Here is a 27,404-nt window from a genome sequence, read left to right on the forward strand (position 1 = left end):
TGTTTTATATGTGTGTATATAGACATATATAAGCATATATACATCAGCATACACATATTTCCTTTGATAGAATATAACCTCCTTGAAGATAAGGACTATTTATTTTTTTATGTTTTTTTTCAAAGCAACAAGGCAAAAGTTCTCGTGCATTTTTTTTTATGTCTGGCACTCTTAATTTGGGGATACAAATACAAGAAAAAAGAAAGACAGGCCCTGCCTTCAAGGAGCTTGCATTGTAATAGATAGCAGAAGACAACAGAGACCTGGAACTGAAAAGGGATGTGGGTTATCTCTCAGGAGCATGGTGGTAAAATCCAGAAAAGTCAGGAGCAGAGCCAGGAGGGGAATGAAATGATGCTTTTATTCCCAGTGCCTTGCCTGGTGCCTGGCATATTGTAGGCATTTGATAAATACTTGTTGATAGGTCTGTTGAAGAGCAAAGATAAGGGACAAGTATCTATTAATAATCAATATCAACCTTACTACATGCGGGACCCTGCAGGATATAGAATGACACAGACCCAGCAGCTGGGTTGCTCAGTGGATTGAGAGTCAGGCCTAGAGACAGGAGGTCCTGGGTTCAAATCCGGCCTCAGCCACTTCCCAGCTGTGTGACCCTGGGCAAGTCACTTGACCCCCATTGCCCACCCTTACCACTCTTCCACCTAGGAGCCAATGCACAGAAGGTAAGGGTTTAATAAAAAACAAATGACACAGACACAGTCTAAAGACTCTGTAGCCTAAGTTGTGCCATTCACTAGCTCTGTCTCCTTCACCTCTTAGCCTTACCTGGAAAAGGAAGGGATTGGACTAGATCAGTGATGGGCAAACTATAGCCGGCAGGCCAGATGGGGCCCCCTGAGCAGCGTGACATTATTCCTAATCTGACGAATACAACGAGTAGGATACAATATAATGAAACTTAGAAAGAGTTGCCTTAGAAACAGACTGACAGATGAGCATTTCCTTTCCTTTGACCCCCTCTTTAAAAAGTTTGCCCATCACTGGACTAGATGATCTTTAAAGCACTATCCATGGTCCCCATCATGGAGGATAAATGGGGACTAAATTGTGTATGGATATAATAATAGTAGGATAAAGAGAGAGATCATTGTGGGCATCATGGAGAAAGTGGAATTGTAACCAGACTTTGAAAGATGAGTAGAGTTTAGAATAAAAGAAGTGATGGGGAGTGCATTTTAAGCAGAGAATTGGGCATAAGCAAAAACAAAGTAGTAGGAACAAGCATGCCATGTCCTCAGAGACATGTTAAAGATAGAAAATAAATTTCCACTTCCAAGCTGTGTGACCCTGAGCAAGTCACTTAACCCCCACTGCCTCTGTCTTTGAACCAATACTTACTTAGTATTGATTCTAAGATGAAAGGTAAAGGTTTTGTTTTTTTTTTTAAAGGAAGGAACTGTTCTTTGTTCTTGAACTGGGAAGTGGCATGATACAATCACTATTTTAGGAAGGTAATATGATGGTGTTGAATGAGAGTTCTTTTTTTTTGTGAAGCTTAATTGTGGTTTGGAGGTGAATCTGAAATCTCAAGACTTTGCCAGTAGAGCACAGGGTTTGGCAGATGTTCACTCCTAAGCCAAAAATGTTCTAAATATGGGCATGGAGTCTGATTCTTTTATGAAGACCTGCCAGGGTAGTTGTTGTTTAGTTGTTTCGATCATACCCAAATCTTTGTGACCCGACTTGGAATTTTCTTGGCAGAGATACTAGAAGCATTTGACATTTTTTTCTCCAGCTCATTTTACTGATGAGGAAACTGAGGCCAACAGGGTTATGTGACTTGCTCAGGGTCACATTGCTACTAAGCGTTAGAGTTTAGATTTGAACTCAAGAAGGTGAGCTTTCCTGACACCAGGCTCAAGCACTCTATCCACTGCATCACCTATCCCCCGCCCCCTTCCCAAGGTAGCTAAGAATACACAGGCTCATCACTAGAATTACTGAAATCTGCATTGGTGGTGGGAGCAGTAACAATAGTAAAATCCTTGAAGTAACCTGGTTTTATTGAAGGAAGGAGAGAATGAGGAAAGGAAAGGGGAGGGAGGGAAGGAAGGAAGAAAGAAGGAAAGAAAGGAAAGAAGTGTTGTATGCTTCATAAATATTGTCTCATTTGATTCTCACAAGAACTCTGAGAAATAGGCACTATTATTGTCCCCATGGTATAATTGAGGAAACTGAGGCAGACAGCAGTTAAGTAACTAGCACCAGAGTCATCCAGCAAGTAAGTATTTGAGGATAGATTTGAACTCAGATCATTCTGACTCCAGATATAACTATATGTTAAGTCTTAGCAAACTGAGCAAAAAAAAAAAAAAAAAACAACTCACAGTGAGTTTTGCCCAAATGAATAATGATGTCTCTCAGTCTTCATCCTTGACTTCTCTGCTTTATTTAATGCTCTTGACTTCCTGGACTCTTCTGGGAGCTTTTTATGATATTCTGTCTTGATTCTCCTCATTCTCTAATATCCTATGTAGCATAGTCTTTAAAAAAAAACCCATACCTTCCATCTTAGAATCACTACTGTGTATCCGTTCCAAGGCAGAAGAGTGGTAAGGGCTAGACAATAGGTTAAGTGACTTGCCCAGGGTCACACAGCTAGGAAGTGTCTGAGACCACATGTGAACCTCCCATCTTTAATTCTAGCTCTCGATCCACCTCTCTGTCCCTTAGCATAATCATTCTTATCTCACCCCTACCTGCTGTTGTAAGACACAGGACATAAGCTCCAACCTGTGTCTCCTCCCCACATAATTCTTTCTCATTAACCTCCTCAGCTCCCATGAGTTCAGTGACCCTCTCTATACAAACGATTCTCAGATTTGTATGTCTTCTTTGTCTCCCTCTCATTCCTGAGGTCCATATCACCAATTGCCTTTTGGACATTACAATCTGGATGCCTTAATGCTCTTTCAAACGCCACATGTCCAATACAGAAGCCATTCGTTTTACTTCCAGATCTACATTTCTTCTGGATGTCCTTCTTTCTGGTGTAGAGACTGCCATCCATCCTTGACCCAGGGTCACCACCATGGAGACATCCTCTGTTCCTCACCCCCCATAGCCAATTGGTTGCCATGTCCTCACCATCTCCAGCATTCTGTGCCCCCTTGGTAGTCACACAGCCACTCCTGGTCCTCATCACCTCTCCGCTGGACACTTCACTGACCTCCTAACCGCTCTCTTTGCCTCAGGCCTCTCCCCTCCACAGAGCTGCCCAAGTGCCATTCCTAAACGCAGCTCATTCATTCTTCGTGCTTGATGAGCTCCAGTGGATCCTTGTTACCTCCAGGATCAAACACAAGCTCCTTTGACATTTAAAAATCCTCCAAACCTGACTCCATCCTACTTTTCCAGATTTATTCATCCAGACACTTCTGCATGCAGCTAAACTGGCCTTTTTATGGTTGCTTACACACAACACACTCCTATCTCCTATCTCCAAACCTTTTCACAGGCTCTCCTCCATCCCTGGAATGCACTCTCTCCTTGTATGTATCCTTTGGAATTCCTAGTTTCCTTTAAAGCTTGGGTCGGGAGCAGTCTTCTACGAGAGGCCTTTTTTGGTTCCCCTGTTCTCCAGATGCTAGTGCCTCTCCCTTTTCTTCTCTTGGTTTGCTATGTGCTTATATGTGTATATGTTATCTCCCTCTATAGAATATATATATATATATATATATATATATATACATATATATATATTATGTATGGAGAGAGAGAATATGCACAGAATTCTGATTATCAAATATATAGAATATAAAAGGCTGGCATCCTCAGTGCCTGGCACAGTGCCTTATATATAGTAGATCCTTAATAAATGTTTGTTAGAGCAGCCAGGTGGCTCAGTGGATTTGAGAGCCAGGCCTAGACACTGGAGGTCCTAGGTTAAAATCTGGCCTCAAACACTTCCCAGCTGTATGACCCTGGGCAAGTCACTTGACCCCCATTGCCTATCCTTACCACTCTTCTGCCTTGGAACCAGCACACAGTATTGATTCTAAGACAGAAGGGAAGGGTTTTTAAAAATAAAAATAAATGTTTATTGAGTGATTGTATGATTGATCTGAAAAAAAAAAAAGACAACCAAACAAAAAACCAAAAACTTCATGTCCTTTGACAATGAATTTAAATCAAATGTTATCTGGCTAGTGGTGTTAAATTCAGATAGAATTGGGGGCCACTGAGCCATACATAAGGATCCCTAAGGTCTACATGTTGACTTAGTGTTAAAATATAATGTTACCTATGTTTTATTGTATATTAATTATGTTAAATATTTTCCCAGTTACATGAAAAAAGAAATTCTTACCTGCTGACTTAGAATTGATACTTAGTATCAATTCCAAGGCAAAATAGCTGGAAGGGCTAGGCAATAGGGCTGAAATGACAACTAGGAAGTGTCTGTGGTAAGATTCGAACCCAGGACTTCCTTTCTCTAGGCATGGCTCTTTATCCCCTGAACCACCTAGCTGCCCTTCCCAATTACATTAAAAAAAAAAAAAATAGAAACCCTTACTTTCTGCCTCAGAATCAGTATTGTGTATTGGTTCTAAGGTACAAGAGAGGCAAGGGTTAGGCAATGAGCATTAAGTGACTTGCCCAGGATCATACAGCTAGGGAGTGTCTGAGGTCAAATTTGAACCCAGGACCTCCCATTTCTAGACCTAGCTCTCAATCTGCTGAGCCACCTAACTGCCCCTTCTCTGTTATTCTGACTTTAGGATACAGGATGGGGAAATGGTTAAATGACTATGAAGAGTCTCTCATAACAGACTTCCTTCTTTTCCATTACTCTCCTGCCTGAAAGTGCCAGATGTTCTGTCTCTCTTATGCTAGCCTGAAGAAGCACCTGCATTTGAAGCTCTTTTTCTAGCAGTGGTGATAGGATTAGAGTAGGCCACAGAGACTGGCTCTTAACTTGGTTTTCCTTTTGAACAAGGGTGTGAACATGAGAGAAATCATCAGGATGCCAGCTACGAAGCAAGAATGTTTATACTGAATTAACCCAAGCAAAGTTTAAGCCATCATCTCTCTGACACTTGGGAAAGAGCCCAGATGTGTGTCTGTCACTCAAAGATTATGGTCTAATTAGCCAGCAATAGGAGTAGGTCTAAGAGGAAGCCATGCACACTGGAGAGTCTTGCCTAGGAATTTCCTACATTTAAGGCTTAGACATCACCTAGTTGATCGAGGATCCTTAATCTTTTGGAGATTTATGGATAGTTTTCAGAGAGTCTGTGAACTTGAATGTGGAAAGATTATTTTCACTAACCTTACTTGAAACTTAGCATTTTCTTCAGTTATGAAAAGTTTTTAGACATTAATCTGAGAATTGGTCCTTAAGCTTTATCAGACTTTCAAAGGGAATATGTGATACAAAAATGGATTAAGAACCTCTGATTTAGTGCATCCTTCATTTTACAGTTGAGGGAATGGAGGCCCTGAGAGGTTAAGTGCTTTGCCCAAGATCACACAGAAAAGGGTAGGGATGGGATTTGAAAGTGAGCACACCGAGTCCAAATCTAGGAAGTTTCTCTTTTTCACCATGTTATCATCATATTATCACCATGTTATCATTCTCTTCCTTGCTATCTTCTCTTGTCATCTTCTTTCTCTGGTACCTTCTTTTGTACCTTGCTCCTTCCTACTTCTCTAGACACTCAACTCAGTTTCCCTTTTTCTTTCCTTCTGTCCCCTTTGGCTTTTATTCTCCTTATATTTCCCCAGCTTCTCTCTTCAGTTTCTCTTGGCCTGGATCCTTTCCCTTTTCCCTTTCCTGTAGACATAAGAAATTACCACTCCACAGGTGGGAGTTTGGAGGCTGGGAAGAGGATTTTCATTTGCAAATAAACCGAATGGGAAGATTGAAGCTAAAGCTTATTTTGATGTGTTTTGTTTTGTTTTATGCAAATCTTAATGCTCTTTTTCCTGCCCAGTGTTCCCTAAGGGGAAGCTTGAGATGGAGATTTCCCAAAGCATTTCTCAGTGTAAATATGAGTCTTCAGGTTCATTCTTCACTGCATTTATTATGGAACATGCCTCCTATAGCTATCTCTGTTTGCATCTTATCACTCTACTAGATAACAAGCTCTTTCAGGACTGGAAACTGTCTTATCCTAAATTTCAGAAAATTTCAAGTATGTAGCATGGCATTTATTTATGCAAATACAATTGTTTTAGTTCAACCTTTTTCAGTTGTGTCTGATTCTTGTTTTTGGATTTTCTTTGGCAAAAATACTGGAGTAGTTTGCCATTTCCTTATTCAGCTCATTTTACAGATGTGGAAACTGAGGCAAACAAGATTTAAGGACCTTCCCTAGGTCACACAGCTAGTGTGTCTGAGGTTAGATTTGCTAGATGAGTCTTCCTGTCCTCTAGGCCTAGCACTTTATCCACTGTGCCACCTAGCTGCACACAATAGGTACATAATATTTGCTGAATTGAACTGTATCCCTTTTCCTCCATCTTATTTATTTCAGACTCCTTTCCCTTCCCTACTTCTCTTTCCCCTCCTACTATTAAAATTACTTCTGGAGGAAAAAGAAAATGTAAAGAAATACTTTAAAAGTTCATAACTGAAAGCCTCCCCTACTTCTTTATTCTGTTTCCTATCTTTCCTACCCTTTTTCTACTTCAGAAAGAAAAAAGAGAGGGTGAGAGACTCAAAATCAATTAATAAACATTTGCAAAAAAAAATGAATTTTTTTGAGGTAGAAAGTACGAATAGTATGGTGAATGTTTCGTTAGTTGGGGACATAGGAATGCCTGAGAAGAAGTTTTTGTTGTGATTATCTCTGCACTGAGCAGTAGAGGAACTAGAACCATGACTTAAGAGGAAGCCTCACTATGTAGGTAGTTAGAAATCAGGAGGGCTGAGGTGTAATTCTGGCTCTGTTCCTCAGGAATTCTGCAACCTTGGGCCATACTTAACCTCTGCCACCCCAGTTTCTTCATTGGTAAAATTTAGGGACCTTCTCAATCCATTTCACCCAGTTGTGAAGATCAGATGAGTTCCCCCATAAATATACCTTGAGCAGTACAAAGCCCTATTTAAATGCAAGATGGCACCAGTACTGGTTGTGATGATAATACTGCCACAAAGTGGGAACTTGAAGGATTCATCTACTTCCTCCTTCCTATTGCTCTGTTTGCACCTGACAGCACACCTCCTCCCTCTGCTGTCTGACCAGGGTACGACTGCCCTCGCTTGAGTTGGGCTTCTTTCTCCCAGTGCCCCCTCACCCCAGCTCTTACTGGTTCTCTGAGCTGGCTCACCTCAGCATCTCTCTGTTTCTCCTCACTCACTCACGTCACTGTGCTTTGTCTCCCCCTTCCTCCCTCTCTCCATCTGCCCCTACAGCACTGCCAGTAACTCCAACCGCAGCACGCCTGCCTGCTCCCCCATCCTCCGCAAGCGGTCCCGCTCGCCCACCCCACAGAACCCAGACGGAGACACCATGGTGGAGAAGGGCTCGGACCACTCCTCGGACAAGTCCCCGTCCACACCCGAGCAGGGGGTGCAGCGCAGCTGTTCTTCCCAGTCTGGCCGGAGTGGCAGCAAGAACTCCAAGGTGAGAGGGGAGAAACTCCTTGCCCAGCCTACCTAATGGGGAGATGGGGAAGGGGGCAGGGAGCGCCACGTGGTTTGCACCCATTTGGGTGGCCCCAAATCCCTGAGATTCTCACCAATGGGGCAGGGGAAATGCAGGAAGGAGGGATGGTCACTGCTAAACACATTGATGGTTAAACACAGCAGGAATGAATAGATAACGCCTACAAGCCAGTTTTCCCTCCAGTCTTGTGGGAGTCAGCCTATTTTTACCTAGGAGCTAGACTGGGAGCCCCCTTCCTCCCTGCAGTAGGGAGATATCCGGTAGACTCTAGGGGGTTGGGGGGATGGAGTGACCCAGGAGTTATTAGAAATGAGGAGAGTTTCTTCTCCCCCTCACCTTACTCAGATCTCATTTCAGGAAATGGGCTTGAGGGAAGCCTCTTGTCCAAGGGCCCTCCATTCCTAGAGGGAGTCAGGAAGCCCCCCCCCCTTTTTTTTAATGTGTTCTCTTTATTCTCCTTTCTTTGCTGGACCTGTCATTCTCTTGTTACCAGTCAACTCAGCATTCAACCTCTGCCATCCCCTTGCTGCCAGTCAGCTCAGTGTTCACAGAAAAGGGTTCTACAGGGAATGAACAGTATATACCATTACCTTTTCTCCTTTCCAGTATCCTAGCACCCCGCCTCCACCCAGACTCTGAATTCTGGGGACTTTTAGTTTCCAGGGTCCGAGGCCCCAATTAGAACAGGGCAAGGGGAGCTCAGTGGACCCATTGATGAGTGACTGAGAGGAGAAGAATTGGGGCTCCAGAGATCCCCTGACCATGAGAGTGGTGATCAGTCATTAGGACCACAAAGATTGGATAGTACATTATATGGGCCTTCTTCGAGTGCCATTAGTATGGAATCCTGGGGAGGTAGGGAGGGTCAGAGGCATTTTTTTTTGTTTAGTTGCACATCAGGGTAGAAAGCCTGATTTTAGGAGCTTATGGGGTGGGAAGTCTGTGGTCACTGGCCACTACCCTTTATCCCTGGACCCTCAAGCACTGGGAAGGGGGGTGGGAATATCTGGGAATAGGGGTTTGGGGAGCTCTCTTCCCACCTGACTTTGTCTCTTGATTTCTTGTTCTTCTTCCCCTTCCTCTCCATTCCCTGACCCTTTCCTTGCATGCTCGGTCTTAGTCTCACAAGCGCCTCTCAAAAGTAAGACACCATCTCTCTGTCTGTCTTTCTCTCTCTCTCTTCCCTCTGCAGTAGAACTATCTGTAGTGCTCAGCAAACCAACCCTGAAATTGTCTTGCTTGGTCCTTTACCCAGAGGGGCAGGTTCCATTTCTGTCCTGTCAGGTTGGCTTGAAGTCACTGAGGGGCCATTTGTGTTGTACCCAAGATCTGAGAACAGGCCCACTCATCACACCTGGGATTACTGTACCCACTGATTCATTTCCTGCTTCCCAGACACAGCCTCAGTTCCTTCCTTATCTGGCGCTGACTATTGTTCAGAATTCTACCAGTGGCTGAAGGGTACCTCCCTCACGAGGGACTCACCTGTGGGACTGAAGCTACCATCCTGTGGTGGCTTGGCTGGGATTAGGGGTTTGGGGGGGGAGGCTAATAGTATATTATATATCAGTGACCTCAAGAGAACCACCTGAACATCCCCTCTCCCCTTACCAAGTCTTTCAGAGCAGCTCAGCTTAAGCATCCCATATCAACATCCCTTCTCCCCTTCTCCCACAGTCCTATGGAACATGGGTATTCTTAGGCTCTTGGATCTCGATCGGGAAATGGAATGTACCCACTCCTAGCAGGGCATCGTACCAGTGCCCTGAGGTTGGTGAGCTGAAAATAGTTATGGAAAGACCCTATATAAAAGAGTGGAATACTCTCTAGTGACTTTATAGCATCAGAGGGATATGGGGAGCTTGGAAGGGAGTCCAGGGATGAGTACTAGCCAAACAGACCAAGGAAGAGAAGAGAAGGAACAACAACATATAAAGCAGAGAAGACCGAGGACTTAGTCTTCTACTATTTGAAAAGCTTTTTCAGGGGAAAAGTATGTGTTCTTGCTCTCCCCCTCAGTGGAAGAAAATGTGGAAAAAAAAAAAAAACGAGGCTTAAGATACAACAGGGAGGATTTCAGTGAGAAACATCTTTTAGACAGAATTATGAGATCCTGGGACTGGATCACAGGCTCCAGAGATTTAGAGCTAACTCTTTGTTTTTCCTTTTAAAATTTTCCCTTGGCTATAATCTAATCTTTTCATATTTGAGATGAAAAAACAGAGGCCCTTAGGGATTAAGTAACTTGCCCAAGATCACACAGGTATTAATTAAATGACAATCAGGGCCTGAACCACTGTTTCTACTGTATAGAAATGGCAGAATCCCTTTCCTTCAAGATTTAAAGCAAAGTGGCCCATTTCGTGGCTTTAGATGGTATAGCCATGCCTGAAGTTAGGGATCTGGCCGAGGTCACCACAAACAGCCTTCCCAAACTCAAGAAATATGATAAACTCCAGCAACCTAGCCAAAGTGGGGAGAGGTCAGCCCTAAAGAACTTGGAGCTCTCCATGGTAGATACTTGCTTAAACAAGATCATAGACAGAGGTCTAGAGACCTTAAACAAGGTCAAGAGCTCCCCATAGTAGTAGATACTTGCTTAAACAGAATTCCCCCCTTTTCCTTGGATCTCTGTTTAGAAAATTCCTTAGCTTCCAGCCCTAGCAGAAGTTCAGAGTATCCTCTACAAGGAAGGTGCTTAGTCATGATAGCTAATAATGATGCTACGAATTTGTCTTATTTATTATCTTGAGAACTTGTTTGTGTTGGGCCCTGTGGTTTTCTTGCTGTCCAGAGGCCTATGTATTAGTAAAGGAGATAGAACTTATGGTCAAAAAACTACAATGAAGTCCCTTTGAGATAAATGTCATTTGAGTGACACAAGCATAGTGGGGTCTAGGTGGAAAGGCTTCATGGAGAAGGTGGTACCTGAGCTGGGCCTAAAAAATATGTAAAACTTTAATAGACAGGACAGGTTGTGTTGGATTAGAACCCATCACAATGTGGGACCGGTGATTCAACCAATTCAGTCGGACAGTAAACTATCTAAAAGTTAATGGAGTTGACTTTTGATGGAGATCCAAAGATAGTAATATAGGCCCTGCCCTCATGGAACTTTTAGTCTAGTAGGAGAGATAAGACAAATGAACACAGCACAAAAGAAACAATTATAACTTCATGAAAGAAGTTCACATTAAATTCTCTGAAAGTTCAGAATCTAATAGGGGAAGTCTTAGAAAGGATACTGGAAGTAATAATATTTGAGCCAGTCCTTAAGACTTAAAATGAAAATGGCAAAGGCATCCCATTTGTAGGTAATTTCATGAGCACAAGCCTAGAGGGAAGAAAGTTCAGGGTGCATTCAGGGTATCTTCTAGTTTTGTTGGTCTGCAGAGCACATGAAGAGATTGTGTGAGATGCAGCTGGAAGATTGGTTAGAGTCTGACTAGAGAACAAAAGTTTGGATTTTAGGTTGTAGGTAGCAGGAAAATATAAGGATGATGGACTGGAGGGAATGGAACTGGAGGCAAAGAGTGAGCTATGACTGTGGATAATGAGGACTTGATCTAGGTGGCATTGCTTCCTAATACAGAACTGAGAAAGATATTTTCAGGATACACTGATATTAGATTAGATTAGATTGGAAAGAATGTATATTGTACCCAAGGAAAAAGGAGAGAACATTATCAGGTCAAAGAGAACAATCCACGTGATTGTTTTTCTCAAATAGCATGAGGAAAGGAGAAGCTATAGAAATGGGGGAGGAGGAGCCACGAGTGAGAATATAGTTTATTTATCCTCTCTTCTTCTATCCTCTGTCTCTCAGGAGTATTAAGACAGTATCTGGAGAGGACCAGGGCAGCATACAGAATATCCAGAATAGCCTTATTTTACTCCTCATCTCCTTACCTCCCCATTTACTACCCCATCAAGGAAGTCTTGCCATCATCTGTCCTATCACAGGATTATCCTATCTCTAGAGCTGGACAGGCCCTTAGAAATCACCTAGTCTAACCCTGTCATGTTACAGATGAGAAACAGACTCAGAGAGTCTGAGAGAGTGACTCACTCTAGAGAGTAGCAAAGGTAGAATTTGTACCCCAACTGAGTGCTCTTTCTCATTTTTTATTTCCTCCCTTATCCCCTAAATGAATCAGACCTGCTTCTTTCAGGCAGTACCAGACTTTAGCTTGAGTAGTACTGAGGCCTGATTCTGGCTTAGGTGCAGCTTTAGACTCTTAACAAAGTTTCCCTCCAAAGTCAATGGAAATGGGTATGTTCCCAGAGCATCTCAGGTGGCCGAGGTGTTCCAAGATGCTCACTTCTGTAGTGATCATTTTGATCCACCAGAGGGAGCCTCGAAACCTGATTCCAGCTCTCATTTCCCACTAGAGACTGTTAGTTCCTAAGCCAGTGCTGGGTCCCTTTCAGCAAAACTGTCCTTTAAATGTTGCACACCCTAATTCAGTGACCTGAGCCTATTGCCCGTGGTCTGTCCCACCTGTGTTTAGTGTGTTTGCCCAGTCTGTGACTCTTTTCTTTGGCCTCTGTGGCACTGACTCCCCCTTCTCCTTTGTTTTACGTTCTCCTCTTTTCCCCCTTCAGTTCTAATTTTTCTGATTTTCTTTCCAGTATGACAGACTTAACCTGATCAAAGTAAGAAGTCATTTTTTCTCACCCCCCACTGACTGTTCAGCTACCAGTGTTATCCTCTGGTCTTCCCTCCCTCTTCCTTTTCTCTCTACTTACTGCCACCCCATTCCCATAGTATTCAGTAGATGCCTCCAGCTCTCAGGGCAGCAGTCAGTGCCAAGACATCTTCTCATCCTTTTGTCCATCCATCTTTGGCTGCTTTAGCTATTCCCTAGCTTCCGCAGGTGAAAGAGTATTCTCTCCCCTTTGCCATCCCCACTCCCTGAATCCTTCTCCTATAGATCTGTCATTAAAGTGGTTCTACTCATCTCCCCTCCCCTGTAGCCTAATAGTAAAGTGTTCCACGTCCTATCCCCTGATTCTCAAGCCACTAACAGAATCCACCCCCCATGTTCTTCCTTCCTCCCTTGACCCTCTCCTGCCTCCTGGTCCTTACCTCCTATGGTAAAGGAAGACTTGGAAAGAAGCATTTAAGGCTTATCTGGATGGATTAAAGCAGAGAACAGCCTGTTTACTTGCTGTTATTGTTTTTGCCCTCAGTAGCTAGGTGATGGAATTTATTAGTTATTATAGTATCCATTATTAATTAATATTATACTATCCATTATTATGTCTCCAACCTCTTCTAGGCTGGACCCAATGTCACACTAAGGCAAGATTTGATAAAGTAGGAAACAGAAACAGGAGAATCAATTTAGATGGCAGGGTCCTCTGTGTGTGTGTGTGTGTGTGTGTGAGAGAGAGAGAGAGAGAGAGAGAGAGAGAGAGACAGAGACAGAGACAGAGACAGAGACAGAGACAGAGACAGAGAGACAGAGAAAGAGAGAGACAGAGAGACAGACAGAGACAGAGACAGAGACAGAGAAAGAGAGCTAGAGACAAATTAAGAGAGACAGAGAAAAAGAGACCAAAAGGGAAGGAGAGAGGAAGAGCTAATTAACCTTGGCCAAGCTACAGAGACAGTGTTGCTAATCCCATAATCTCAAGTGGTGTCAGCCTTCTTCAGGAAGAGAAAATTGGTTTTCAAGATTGGCTGGATTTTGCCCAGTTAATTAAGAACTTCAGGATGCAAGAAGAGACTGCTGTGTGTGAAGTCAGGTGACATTGGGTAGGCTTATGAAAATCTGGGCTAGGAAGGGAGTCGAGGAGTCAGCCTGCCTCGCTGCTCAAAAGTATGACTTTAGGCAGGGTGAAACATAGGACAATATTAATGTGAGCTTACATTATTTTATATGTTACTTTATGATCCCAGAGCATTTTGCATACATGGTGCCATACATCAGTCATTTCCATTAATATAGTGCTTTAGAAAGGCAGCAGGTAATAGAGAGAACTGGTTTTGGATCCAAGAAGACCTGAGTTCAGGTTCCCACCTCTGATACATACTGACTGTGTGATCCTAAGCAAATCATTCTCATCACTTTATATAATTTGTTAAGATTATACATTGTGGAGATCTCTTTATCATCTCTGATAATCTGATGACAGTTTAGTTGATAAGGAAATAAGGACAGGACAAGGGAAATGTCTTTTACTTCATGCTTCCAGCTCTGGCTCCAGGAGCTTGGAGTTTATTATATATGTTTCAAGACTCATTTCACACAAAAGAACCCCCCCCCCCCCCAAAAAAAAAACTTTGCAGATGCGCAGAAGTTACAACACAAAACATTGACTTCAGAATAGACCAAGGCCAAGGCTGAATTTTGACTAGGTTCTTATCAGAAAGCCAACTTGGGGAGTATCTTGGCCTTGGCTATAACAGGCAGCAGCATTCCTTGCTGTGTTAAAAGTGTTAACTCTTTAAATTCAGGTTTGATAGGAACATAAAGCTTTTCAATAAGGTCACGATACATTTCAACAAGAAATCACAAGGACCACAAAAGGGGTCAAAAGAGGAATCTCAGATTTTTATCTATTCTCTTATTGGCTTCCCACAATACATTGCCAAGAAGGTACCAGTCTCCATTGGTAAATAGAGTCCCTCATCTCTCAATGAAACCACACACCCACTTTCTCTCCCTATAGCTTTTTACAGTTGACCACACTATCATCAAAACAAGTAATATAGTCAGTACAAAGATGATTATACTCATTTTATAGATGAGGAAATTGATGCTAACAGAGGTCAGGGACTTGCCTAGAGTCACACAGTGAGTGTAGATTGGGGAGAAGGTGTTCCTGTAAAGCAGGAAGAGGAAGATTAGAACTTGTGCCTATTGTGCAGTCCAGTCTTGCTTGAGTAATACATATAGGAGGTGGGTTGTATTGGCTCACTGTGTCTCAAGCTCTCATCATCCCCCTTAACCAGGGAAGAAGGAGCTGGTCTTGACTTTTCTTATTTTTAAAATGTTTGGGATGAGAGAGGCGAGAAATCTTAGGGTCAGTGGGTAGCAGCTCCAGCCCTCACTTCACATACCCACTCATAGTCTTCGTCCCCCTCCTCTTTGTACTACACAGACACATATGAGCACATCACCACATTATGTAGAAGACAAGCTTCCTGAGGCTAGCTAGTATTAGACTCAGCCAAAAATTTATCATTGCCCTTGGAGACTTAGAGGAATAGCTAGCCAACTGGGACTTTCCTCTTCCATCTTTCACCGCAAGGAAATTCTCTGATTCTGAAAGAAACAGGGACACCTTGGCACTGATTCCTCTAGCAAAGCTAGTGGATGTGGAGGAAGCCAACCTTACCCAGGCTCCGTCCCTAGAGATAGGGGCAAGGTTGCAAACTCACAAGAAAAGGGAGAGAGCAAGATTTTGTCTAGGACTCTTTTTTTTTTTTTTTTAATAGGCAGTGGGGGTTAAGTGACTTGCCCAGGGTCACACACTTCCTCCTCCTTCATTCTATCCTAGAATGCTCCAACTCCAGCCTGCTAGATGAACTTTAATTCTTAATCAATAACTAATCTTCCTCACAACAGAACCCAGAACCTCCCATCTCTGGGCCTGAGTCTCAATCCACTGAGCTACCCAGCTGCCCCCTTGTCTAGGACTCTTAAGAAATATTTATTGTCAGTTCAGTCAGAGGACTCTATTATGGATCCCAAACCAGCTTCCTCTCCCTCTTTCTGGCAGGGCTTTGGCACCCCTCCCCCCCCATATAGATAAGCACCCTTTGCACAGAGCTGGAAGATAGGATACCAGAGGACAAGTCTTGGTTTTGTTTTCTAAATTCTCTAGGAAATGGAGGCCAGGAACTTTCCTCCTTTTCTCTCAGATCAAGATTTGAATGAGGGAGCCTGCATGCAGCAGTCCCACCCACAGGACTGCCCTCCCATCCCACCCACCCTAGAGAGGGGCTGCCTTGGAGCGCAGGGTGGGTGGAGGTTCTCTCTGTACTTTGCTCCGGCTTGGACAGCTTTAGGGCAAGGTCCCTGATGCCCACAGAGAGCATCCCTGTCCTCGATCAGAAGACCCTGGGGTTTCTGATGGGGAAGCCTGTCTGTGTTCTTCTGGCTATTGCTGGGGCTGTTATCCGGCTGCCACCCCAGCTTCACTGGGGATTCCAGCATGCATTGCTCTGGGATGGGGGTATAGCTCTTTTCAGGGGCCCTTGACTCCCTCACCTTGAAAAAAGGAGGACCTCCCTTTGCCCATAGAATGGATATTAAACTGCTTTGGGACTCCTGCCTCCCCTACCTTCCTCTGCTGTTCGTGTAACTGCCCTGACACTTCCCCATCCCCACTGCCTTGAGCCTTTGATGCTCTGGCCAATTGTACCATCTCTAGCCTAACTAATTTTACCTTCTCTTTTATTTTGTCCTTTCAGAAAAGCCAGAGTTGGTATAACGTAAGTACTCGTGTTTCTCTTCACTCTGGGGACATGCAAGGTGGGTGGGTGGGAGGGTGTTGTGGGAGGCAATGGGCAATGAGATGGTCTGGAGATCAGCTTGGCCTTCATCCTAGGACTACAGACATGGAGGTCAGGGAAGTGGAGGTTTTCTCCTCACCCATCCACTCCTTCAATACCCTAATCCAGGATACATTTGGCACAGGGTTATTCAAGGATGTCAAAAGGAAGCTAGTGCTTTGCTCTTAGTTTGGGCTCACTGGTCATTGCTAGAGAGATGGATAATTCAGTGGACAAAATGGTTTTCTGGATGAAGGCAGAGTCCTAGTGCTAGACTACTGAAGGATAGCAGAGAGAGGGGTCTAGGATTGGAAGCAAAGTAGGCTTTTGGAAAGATGAGTGATCATTGTAAGGGGAGGGGGAGCTGGGCCACATGATTTGAGGTGCAGGGTGATTTCTACCGTGTAGCATAGTTTACCTCATAAATTTATATTTTGAGGAATAAGGCATTGAATTAAAAAGGGAAAATGGGACTGGCAATAGCATGGAAATTGGTTTAAAGGAGAGCTCAAAGCTTTTACTTAAGAAGGACACACCAAGAGAATTTAGAATAAATAAGTCGGGGGCAGCTATATAACTCAATGGATCAAGAGCCAGACCTTAGAGATGGGAGGTCCTGGATTTCTAAGACAGAAGAAAAGGATTAAAAAAAAAAGAAGGAATAAATAAATTTTAAAAGGGCAGCTAGGTGACCCAGTATATTGAGGGAATGTCCTAGATACTGGAAGTTCTGGATTCAAGTGTGGCCTCAGATACTTCCTAGCTGTGTGACCCTGGGCAAGTCACTTAACCCCCCCTCCCCCCCATTGCCTAGCCCTTACCACTCTTCTGCCTTGAAACCAATACCCAGAATTGATTCTAAGATGGAAGGTAAGAATTTTTTTTTTAAGTCAATAAATAAAGGTACATAGCTCATGAGTCAGAGCATAAAATTCAGAATAAATTGCCAGGAAAGAGAAATAAAGAAGAGAACAAAAAGCAAGACCAATATTCTTAGGAAGAAAGAGGTATATATAGTAAGAGAAAATTAATGAAAATAAGAAACTAGAGGGAAAGGAAGATTTTTAAATTAACTAGAAAGAAAAGAGAGGAAATAGAGAACTAAATATTTATTTTAATGACTGGACCTATGATTTTAATGGTGTTAGTAGCACTTGGTGAATAACTTCCCCTACAAAGAGAAGTTAGCAGATTTTCTGCAATCGCTATTCTTAGTGAGGCTCTTGGACCTTAGAAAGGTCATGGCTATCCCTGGGTCACATAAGAAATATGTGTCAAAGGCAGGATTTGAACTCTTTCATCCTGAACAGTGTCTTTCCTGATTCAGAAGCCAATTTTGTTCTCTATACTAGGGGGGGGAAAAGGAAGAAGAAATTAACCTTTTTTCTATTTATTTATTTATTTGCTCATTTATTTATTTATTTGTTTGTTTGCTTGTTTGTTTGTTTATTTATTTGTTTTTCTGTTTATTTAAGAAATGTGCGTTTTAAGGGTCGATAAGGCATGGAGAGGGTGGCAGGAGGAAAAAGATGAGAAATATGGCTGAATAGAATAGTTTTGACCTTCTAGGAACTCATTTATAACCGTCTAGGTCTAGGGGAGAAAAATATTGGAGCCCATCATTCTACACTTCTCTTCACTTCCTCATCTATATCTGAGGAACAGATGGTCCTGAAAGAGGTGTCATCTCTTTGGTCATGTTGAAACAAGGCTCTCAAGATTTTGATCTTTCCTCTGGAGTGCTGTTGGCAAGTTACCCAACTGAGCTCCCTGCCCAACTGTACTTTGTCCTTTGGGGTGGCACAATAGGGATTTATATTAGGAGACAGGAGTCAAAGGGACCTGGTTTGACTTCATTCTGTGCTTTACCTGCTTCTTAATCCCTAACCTCCATCCTAATTGAGCCCATTTGCTCTCCTCAGCCTTCTCTGTATTACCTTGTCTCTTCTCCCAGAAATCTGGAGCAGGAAGCTGTTTCTGAAAAAAGGCCATCTCCCATTTCCTTTGCTTTTGCAGTTCTTTGTCCACCCTAAAGAGATAGTGTTTATATGCCTTATATAAGGCTAGTCTGGGAGGAAAGGAAGAAGGTAATAAAATAATATTAGAACAGATATTCCCCCTTGAGGGGAGGGAAGTAAGAGGTAGTGTACTGAACCCTTGGCAAGGAGAGAGAGCAAGAATTAGGGCCTCAGTGCAGTTGTAGGGACGTGGGCCAAAATCAATATAGGCTTTGTGTATCCATGTTTATGTGCAATGATGTTCTAACATCAGGCACAAATCAATTCCTGTGAGATTTTAAAGTTTGTTCTACTGTGCTATTAAGTATCTAGCCCATACTGAACTGAGTTTAGGGGCTTATGGTCCTTAGTTTCACAGTCAATCCCTAGAAGGCAGAAGGGGAGGCTGGTGGGGTCTCTTTTCTTCCTTTAGTTTTGGCTGGGATGGGAAAAAGAAAATTGAGTGTTCCATTCCAGGTTGCCCTCTTCCCCCTATGCCTTACCCCATTCCTGAAGCCAATACAGTGACTCTGGCACTTGACCTCTGTTTCCTTTACCCACTTATTCAGAACAAGGTCACTAACCAAAGAGGAAAAAAAGCCCCTTTTGTTTAGAGATTGAGGTGGGGGTTGGGTGGATAGCTGGCTTTCCCAGGAGCTGAACACCCAAGACAATCAATCTGTTTGACTAATCCAAGCTTACTCTTGGGATGCCAGACATTTCTATAACACCTGACTTCCACCCTGTTTCCATGGGCACTGTGTGCTATACCCCCCAGAAGGAATGGGGGAAAAAAAAAAAGCTGATGCAATGACTAACTGAAGGATTAAAATTGTTTTCTTATCAGAATTTGGCAGACCCACCTCTCTCATGCCTCTAATCTCTCCCCTCCTCTTCTTTCTCTTTTTCTTTGTCCTATGGACTTTTCTGATTTTTTTCACTTTTATTCTCCCCCTTGTCTCCTATCCTTTCTTTTTTCTTCCTTGTTCCTCTCCTTTCCCCCTTTTTCTCTGCCTTGCTTGCTTTTTTTTCTCTTCCCCTTCTTCCCAAATCCTTCCCTTCTAGTTTTCTTCCCCTCTTCTCTCTTTCCCTTTCAATTGCCCTGCCATATTCTTTTACCTCAGTTTCTGAGCATGAATGGGACAAAATGACTGTCAGCAAGAAATACGTATATGGGGGGGGGGGTCATCAGAGCTAGATCATATCTCTAGATCAGAAAGAGGTGAGGGACTGGGTTCTAAAATCAGTGACCCAAATGTTGGGGAGCACTGTTTCTCAAATATTCTTGTTTGGGATCCTAAACCCCTGAAGTTCAAATGATGAGCAGACATGTTGGAAGATAATCCAGTGGTCCAATTTGAGATGCTGAATAGATTCCATGACTAGAAGCTAGAAACTTGCCGAAGAGCTGCATCTCCTTCTGTTTGATCCTTATACACCATTCCTTCCAAACAAACTGGCCTTTTTCTTCTGCCTCCAGTGGTAGCCTACTCTGGGCTGCCAAATGAATTCATTCTTGATTATTTACCCATCACAAATCATTAGCTCGCTGTGGGCTCTTTTCAAAGGAACCTTAAATTATTGCTTACATCCTTCCTACATATAATTTCACACTAGAGATTTCCTCCAGTGACCCAGACATGACAGAGAATTTGGACCTACCATGATCAGACTTTCCCCCTCTTCCTCTTTCTTCTTGTCCTGCCCACTAAATACATATAGACACATTCATTTATAAATACACCTTCCCCCCAAAAAAGAGCAAAAATGAAAAAAAAACACATAAAACCATTTTCTTATCTATTTAGCTCAGGGCCTCCAATTGTGGTATCTCCCCCTTGTTTGCTAAAGACTCCCAGTCCTACTTTTCTCTATTTCTATCCTGTTGGGGTCTGTGTACTTGCCAGCAGAGCGAAGTGGGATGGGAGAGGGAGGGACAGAGCTAAAGGACTGGTTGAAGGAGGAGACAGATGGGAGGAAGAACACATGGATGGGGGTCTCTGTTCCTAAGGAGGAGCTAGACAAGTCTTGTGGGAAGGCGATCAGGAGTGCCAGTCAGGCCTGGGCCCCTCAGAGAACCCTGTTCTGCTGCATGCTGCTCAGTCTCTGTGTTTCTCATGTTTGATATCCTTTCTTTCTTATCTTTCTGTTTTTTTTTCTCCATGTGTTTTTCAGCATGAGAGACAGCACATCCGGAGAGTAAGCACTGGCTGCCTTCTGTGTACTTATTGTAGTCCATAGTGCCCTCAAGGGGCCAGCTGAAAGCAGCTCTGGGAATTGGGCTGGGTGGGCTGCCCCTTTCCCCCTCTAAGACCAGCCTCTTTTGGAGGGCCCTGCCAGCTGGCCCTATTCTGGCCTTAGCCCCAAATGAGGATATATGGTGGAAGTGAAACCCTGCCCATGCCGTAAGATAGTCACATTCTCCCTAACCTAATGGCTAGAGCCAACCTGGGGAAGTCAGTGTCTTCTTCCAGGCAAACCTACTGACTATTTGCCTATACCAATCTGTGCCCATACTTCCCTATATGCTGGCTTCAGACCTCACCCACAGGCTTCAACCTGTGCCTAGATACCTGCCAATGTCCCAGCTTTCATGGATGCCTGAGCCTACATCAGAGAGCATCAGAAAGTCATGCTGACCCTTTTAAGAGTCCTCCTGTGATTCCATTAGCAGACCCTTGCCCTGGCCATGCTGCTTTGAACTGGTTTTCTTGATATTCCCCTTTGAGCCTGTGTGATCCTCCCAATCAAGGGGGCAGTTGGGTGGCACAGTGGATAGAGTGCTGGGCCTGGAGTCAGGAAGTCCTGAGTTCAAATCCAACCTCATATACTTAAATAGCTCTGGGTCCCTGGGCAGGTCACTTCACCTTTATCTGCCTCAATTTCCTCAACTTTACAATGGGGATAATAATAATGCCTATCTCCCAGGATTGTTATGAGGATCAAATGAGATAATATTTGTAAAGTACTTAGCTTAGTGCCTGGCACATTGTAGGTACTTAATAAAATGCTTGTTCCCTTCCCTTTCCCTACTTAAGTGCTGCATCTATAATGCCAGACTTTCTAGATTGATTCCTTCTGCCTCTCCTTTTTCTTCTGCCTTTCCTTTCTTAGTTCTTTTAGCTAACTTTTCCCAAAGCAGGTGTTGGAGGGAGGGAATGGGACCAATGCCAGCATGCTGTCTCTCATATAGTTGCCCTGAAGAGTAAGATGCCAGCACCTGGGGTAGAATCTCTCCAAGTGACTAAGATTTGGGTTGTACTGGATATAGGACCAAAGAAAGACCTGTCAGGAGCCTGGCCCATTAGGATAGTAAGTTAGCATTGCTTAGGGTCCTGAAGTCCAAGAAAAGCATCTCCAAGTCCTCTTAGATATGAGAGAGAGCCCAGCCTAGACTGAGCACCAGGAAAGCACCCCTCTTGCAAGTTCTCCACACTGGTCCTAGAGTCTCAAAAGTTGGAAGGGATTTTGGAGGTCTTCAAACACTGGAGCAGGAATCCTCTCTGCTTCAGTCCTGACAAGGGAAAATCTCTGAAGACATCCTGTGAAAGAGAACTAATTACATCCTCAGGCAGCCTACTCCACTTTTAAATGGTTTTAATTGTTAGGAAGTTGGTCTTTATATGAAGTTGAAATCTACTTCTTCACAGTTTTCCACACATTGCCCTGGGACTTAACAGAACAAATTTAATCCCTCAACTATGTGGTAGCATTCTAGGTACTTGAAGCCAGGCTATGATGTCTCACCTCCCTCCCTCCCTCCCCTCAGTCAGTTGTGTGTTCTCTCTCCAGGCTAAAAATCACCAGTACCATGAATTGATCCTTATATAGCATGTCTGGGTTGCCTACCTTTGAACATGACCTAGCCGTTATTTAATATCCTTTCTAAAACATGGCACCCAAAAATGAAAACTGTACTCCAAATATAACCAGAGCAGAAGCATTTCAAATGTATTGTTTTTTTTTTTTTTGGGGGGGGGGGGGAGGCAGGCCATTTGCTACACCATTCTTTTTGATTCCAGAGAGCCAGAGACTTGGGAGAAAAGTAATAGGACTTGGGGAGAGGAAAGAGAAAAATGGCAAACTGGGTAAGAAAGCATGGAGAAGTTAAGGAGAAGTAGATGCTTTCTTTTCTATAAGTTAAATGGGCATGAAGCCTCTACCAGCCACAGTTCCTCTGCCTGGGAGAACTATATGTTCTTATATCATATATTCCCCCAAGGGTTCCCATATAGACACGTAGGACTGTCACCCATTGGGACCTTAGCTTAAGACAGTAGGAAAGAGATGAGAAGGGTTAGAGGAAGCAGTGACAAATAAAAAATGGGGGAGGAAAATAAAGTGGAAGGTGATTTCAGACTGATCAAAAGGAAGGGTTTGGGGGAAAGATATCTTCCATTTCTTCTGTCTGAGTGGACTGCAGAAGACTCAGCAAGAAGCAGTACAGAAGGGCTCATACTCTTAAGAGTATGGATGTATTTTTTGTGGTGGGCATATCCTTCCCCGAAAGGATGGGTCAGTATACTTGCCTTCTCTTTCTGATAGTGATTTTAATAGCATGTTATGACTACCCCAGGGCCTTGGAATGGCATATAATTGGTGTCAGAGAACAGTGCCACAGAAAACCTGGAAACTTCTGCTTTTCTGATTCTCAAATTCCCAAAAAAGTACTTGAATACCTGGTATTCAGTTGCCTACTGCCTACACAGCAGTGTGATTTGAAGGGAAGAAGGGATGATTGAGGAGAAAGTGGAGGAGAAGAGGGTACCAGGGCAATTGAGTCAAGCAGATGGGGCCAGAGGAGGATAGCCTAAAAATGCCTAGATAGGAGCAGACAAGAAATCCTAGAAGGAATAGATAACAAGAAGGACTGCCCAACCTATCTATGGTTTGATAAAGAGAGGTCCATTACTTTGTTCCCTAATCAATCCATTCTTCTAATCTAATTAGTGTCCCCTTGCTTTTCCAACTTCCTTGCTTATTTCTTCTGCCTCTCTTACTTCTGACTCTTTTTTCCCCATTGCTGTATCACCTCCTTGTTTTTTCCCCCTCAATCTCCATTTATCTAGCTTCTAGGCTTTCTGTAGCCTACTTAGTTGGAAGCTTCTATTTACCCCCATCAGAGGTCAATATGCCACGCAACTCCACTTCTCTCCCAGTCCCTTCTTGCCAATGCAGAGAGTAAGTACCACTCAGTCCCAGCTCCCCATGTTTATCATATAGTTAATATTTACCCTGGGCTTACTTCCCCCTTCACTGGCCTTGGGATCCTGCTTACAATGTGCACCTCTTCAGAAGTAGGGAGGGAGAGGCAAAGGTAGGCAAAGATGGTGGTGAATCCTCTTGGCCTTTATCTATTTGGGTGTAACTTGCTCCCACCCCATTATAGCTGGGACAAACAGCACCATGTGTCTTATCCCTTAGTGATACTACAAGGCAAGGATTCTTAATCTGATGTCTGTGAACTTTAAAAAAATTTTTTATAATGATTTCAAAATAATTGGTTTTCTTTGTAATCCTATGTATTTTATTTTATGCAATTAAAAACATTAATATAAGGGGTCTTTGGATTCTATCAGAGTCCCAAAGGGGTCCACAACACAAAAAAGGTTAAAAACTGCTATAAGGGAATTGTTTTCAGTCTCATGGTCTCTCCTAGATTTGAGATCTGAGGTTAGAGGGAAGAAGCAGAAGTAGAGAGATCATTGGTGTTTTCTTTTCGTGTATGTGTGTGTGTGTGTGTGTGTGTGTGTGTGTGTGTGTGTGTGTATGTGTGTAGGGATCAGGTGAGTGGAGTGTCCTTTACTTCCCCATGTTAACTGCTGGCACGCAAACAACCATTGGTATTTTAGTGACTGTTCTGTTGTCTAGGATAAAAGTAGCATAAAAAAGACATGGTAGCCTGAGATGGGTTGTTAGAGAGGAAGGTAGGAATATGTACTTGTTGTTTGTGTTTGTAGGTTGTATTTATCAAGGTGGCAGGGAAATTATTCACTCAACATTTATTCAACAAATGTTTACTGAACCCTTAGGTATACAAGTCATTCTGTGACATACAGGTTTAAAGACAGAAACATATAGAATCAGAAAAAATAAATTTAGAGCAGAAAGAAACTTTACAGGTCATCTGATCCAACTATCTCATTTACAGAGGTCCCTGAGACCTGGAGAGGACAAATAACTTTTGAATAGGATCATACAGAAAGGAAGGAACAGAGGCAAGATTTGGACCCTGGTCCTTTGAATCTAAATCCAATGTTTTTTTTTTTCACTGTTACCACCCATACACTGACCTGTAAGATAGGATTCCTAGCTTTAAGTACCTTACAGCTTAGGAGATAAATTTATTTTTTAATTTAATTAAAATAAATTTTAAACCCTTAACTTCTGTGTATTGGCTCCTTGGTGGAAGAGTGGTAAGGGTGGACAATAGAAATCAAGTGACTTGCCCAGGGTCACACAGCTGGGAAGTGTCTGAGGCTGGATTTGAACCTAGGACCTTCCAATTCTAGGCTGACTCTCAAGCCACTGAGCTACCCAGCTGCCCCCAGGAGATAAATTTATTGGGAGAATATCAGGGAATTGTATGTGCATATACATGTGTGTACACATTTGGAGATAGGCATAAGTTAGGAGGTATAGAGTGTTGTGTGTATGATTTGGTATTTTCCAACTATCTTCACATTCCCTAATGCCTCTTCCCTGGGAAGTTCTATACTATCTATTTCTTATATTTCCAATTATTGGCCACCCCTACACCTACCGCTTCTTGGCTGGTGTAGATTTTACTATACCTGAAGCCACAAACTAACCCCTCCTTAGCTCAGAGGAATTGTGATGGTCAAAGCATAAACAGAGCCTGGGTGATATCCAGACTGTCTGAGAGACCTAGCTTGTTCCTGAGAGCCAGAGTCAGTCAAGATTCCTTAGAAATCTTGAATCATTTCTGTAAGCACCATTTTGTCTGTTTCTCTGCCCTTGTTCCTACCTTTGTCCCAGAGATCTGAACTTTCTAGGTCTCAGCTATCTCCTTTTAGCTGGGCTTTATTATCTTCCATCTGCCTGTCTTTCAGCAACATCACATTGCCTCCAAGGAAGTCCAAGTTCTTAAAGAGAAGCTGCTGGAAAACTTATTGCTAAAGAATCCATTATTGCAGTGTGCCAAAGAAAGAATACTGCACTGGGAGTCTGAAGACCTGAGTTCTTGCCCTGGTCCTCCCACTAAAATACTGTGTGGCTCACATGACCTTCCAAGTCCTCATTGTCCTCATCTCTAAAGTGAGAAGGCTCAACTAGTTGATTTCCATGGCCCCTCCAGCTTGAAAATCCTGATTCTTTAAAAACTCTTTGGAAAGTAGAGATCTTTCTCAAAATCTCAAGCCCATCCCACAGGGCCCCCACATCCTCTTTCTCCCTGGCCTGAAATCAGCCCTGATAGATTCCTGACCATTCTGGGGTTCTACTTTCACTGGGAAGCAGTGGATGAGGTTAGTGGGAGAATAAACACAGCCAAAGAAGCTCCCAGCTCTTAGAGTGTCAGATTTCGGATTTCATCATCAGAGCAGCATCTCTAATGCCTCCTTCCCCTCCCTCCACTTCAGGCTCTGGCCAACAACTTTCCTTTGCAGGAAACATCTGCTAGGGGAGGCTGGGCTGGGCTGGGGGTTATTGGAGGACATTGGCCAGGACCGTCCCCCAGATCCTGTAACTTTAAGTGTGTGTTTGGGGCTGTGCGTCCTACCCTCCCTCCCTCATGCCCTACAAAGGCAACTCTAACAAAGAAACTGTTTGCCAGTCAGTCAACTCCAGAGGATTGGAGACGGGTGGGGAGCACAGAGAAGAGGGGCTGAGGCTGTTCTTCTTGGTATGTCCAGTAGCGGCTGCCCAGAGGGAGGGCAGGGAGTCACAGCTCCCGTCCTGCTGGTGGCTGAGTGAGGAGTCTATGCTTCATTGCCTTACCCCCATGAACCTTGGAAGTGACAGGCAGGGACGAAGGATTTGGGAATCTTACTCCATCCTGGCGCTTTGGATGGGCTCTGAGTCACTCTGTCATAAAGGCTTACAGTGAACAGTGAGTGAGTCATAGAAGGGGCTGGAGCTTTGAACTCCACGGCATGGCCATACCTGCTCCTGAATCTGCCTGTGGGACTCACCTGAGCTAGCCATCTGGCTGGGGCTATCCAGCACTCCCCGTGGATTTGGTACACTTTTTTTGAGGGGGGCTTCCCAGCTTGCTTTTTTTGGATGAAATCTGAGAGTTACAATCACCACTAACCGGAAGGACGCATTTCACCACACCCTTTCCAGGGAATCCCCAGGAGTGGAAGGTCACCCACATTGTGAGCGTCAGTTGGGAAGAAGGGGGCTCGACAGCAGAACACTGACCAGTGAGCTCATCCTGTGACCTACTCTGACCACATCCTTTTGTCTGGACACACCTTGTGTTGAAAAGGAGACCTGAGTGTGAGGGTTGACGACAGAACGGTCACTGACCCTTTGCCTTCCAGCCCGAGGTCACTGGTCTACTGTCAGTGAAGGCGAGAATCACTCTGTGGACAGTGGGGGGAAGGGAGCACCAAGGAGCTGGACAAGTTAGGGGACCGGGTGAGAGGGGAGTAATGGACTCTTTAACAGAATCTGGGGTCCTCTGGAGCCTGATGCTGGCTCAGGAAAGTGAGTCTTTGCCGTGTTACCTGCAGAGGTTCAACAGCTTATCCGCAAGCTACGAACACTGGTATTGCCATGGATCTGAAGAAATCCCAGCAGTGAGTGTGATTATTTTCTGTCTGCCTCTACAACAGATTTAAAATTCTTAGCATTTCTCATTTTGTTCGGTTCCTGAGGTTTTACAATACCGAAGGAGAGGGTCTTGGCTGCCCTGCTCTTTGGACTTTTTAACATCCACAGTGGAGGTGTATATAACTTTTGCAGAGAATAGCTGCAGGAATAAGAAGAGGGAAGGTTAATGATAATTTATAAATCATTCTCACCGGTTGCTTGAGGGTAGACAAAAAAAAAAAAAAACAAAAAACAAAACAAAAAAAAAAAAAAAACAAACCAAGCTGAAATAATCTCTACTGTGCTGTTTCCTCTGGAGCAGTCATACCGATAAACCACATTGGCGGGCTAGTGAAATGAGTACCCATGTTTGAAATGCTGATATTTAGAGTCTTCACCCCTTTGCTTTTTTGCTTTTGAAACTTAGAGATCCCAGGTGCTGAATCTGAATTTCCTATTGCCCTACTCTTGAAGAAAGAGAAGAAA

The 27,404-nt window shown here is 43.5% G+C and overlaps 1 protein-coding gene across 5 annotated transcripts in view; it reads left to right on the plus strand.

Annotated features, from left to right (window-relative positions):
• Positions 1–27,404, plus strand: part of GRAMD1B (GRAM domain containing 1B) — a 242,464-nt gene that overhangs the window by 182,376 nt on the left and 32,684 nt on the right. For 4 of the 5 annotated variants that reach the window (XM_044669654.1, XM_044669653.1, XM_044669655.1 and 1 more), the window contains exons 3-4: positions 7,385–7,595; positions 16,063–16,083. In XM_044669654.1, coding sequence (XP_044525589.1) covers positions 7,385–7,595; positions 16,063–16,083 — 232 coding nt within the window. Of the gene's footprint in view, positions 1–7,384; positions 7,596–8,757; positions 8,779–12,269; positions 12,294–16,062; positions 16,084–27,404 lie in introns of all 5 variants that reach the window. The other variant, XM_044669656.1, reaches the window with a different exon arrangement.

This window comes from Gracilinanus agilis, chromosome 3 (genome assembly GCF_016433145.1).
Source record: "Gracilinanus agilis isolate LMUSP501 chromosome 3, AgileGrace, whole genome shotgun sequence".
Taxonomy (NCBI): domain Eukaryota; kingdom Metazoa; phylum Chordata; class Mammalia; order Didelphimorphia; family Didelphidae; genus Gracilinanus; species Gracilinanus agilis.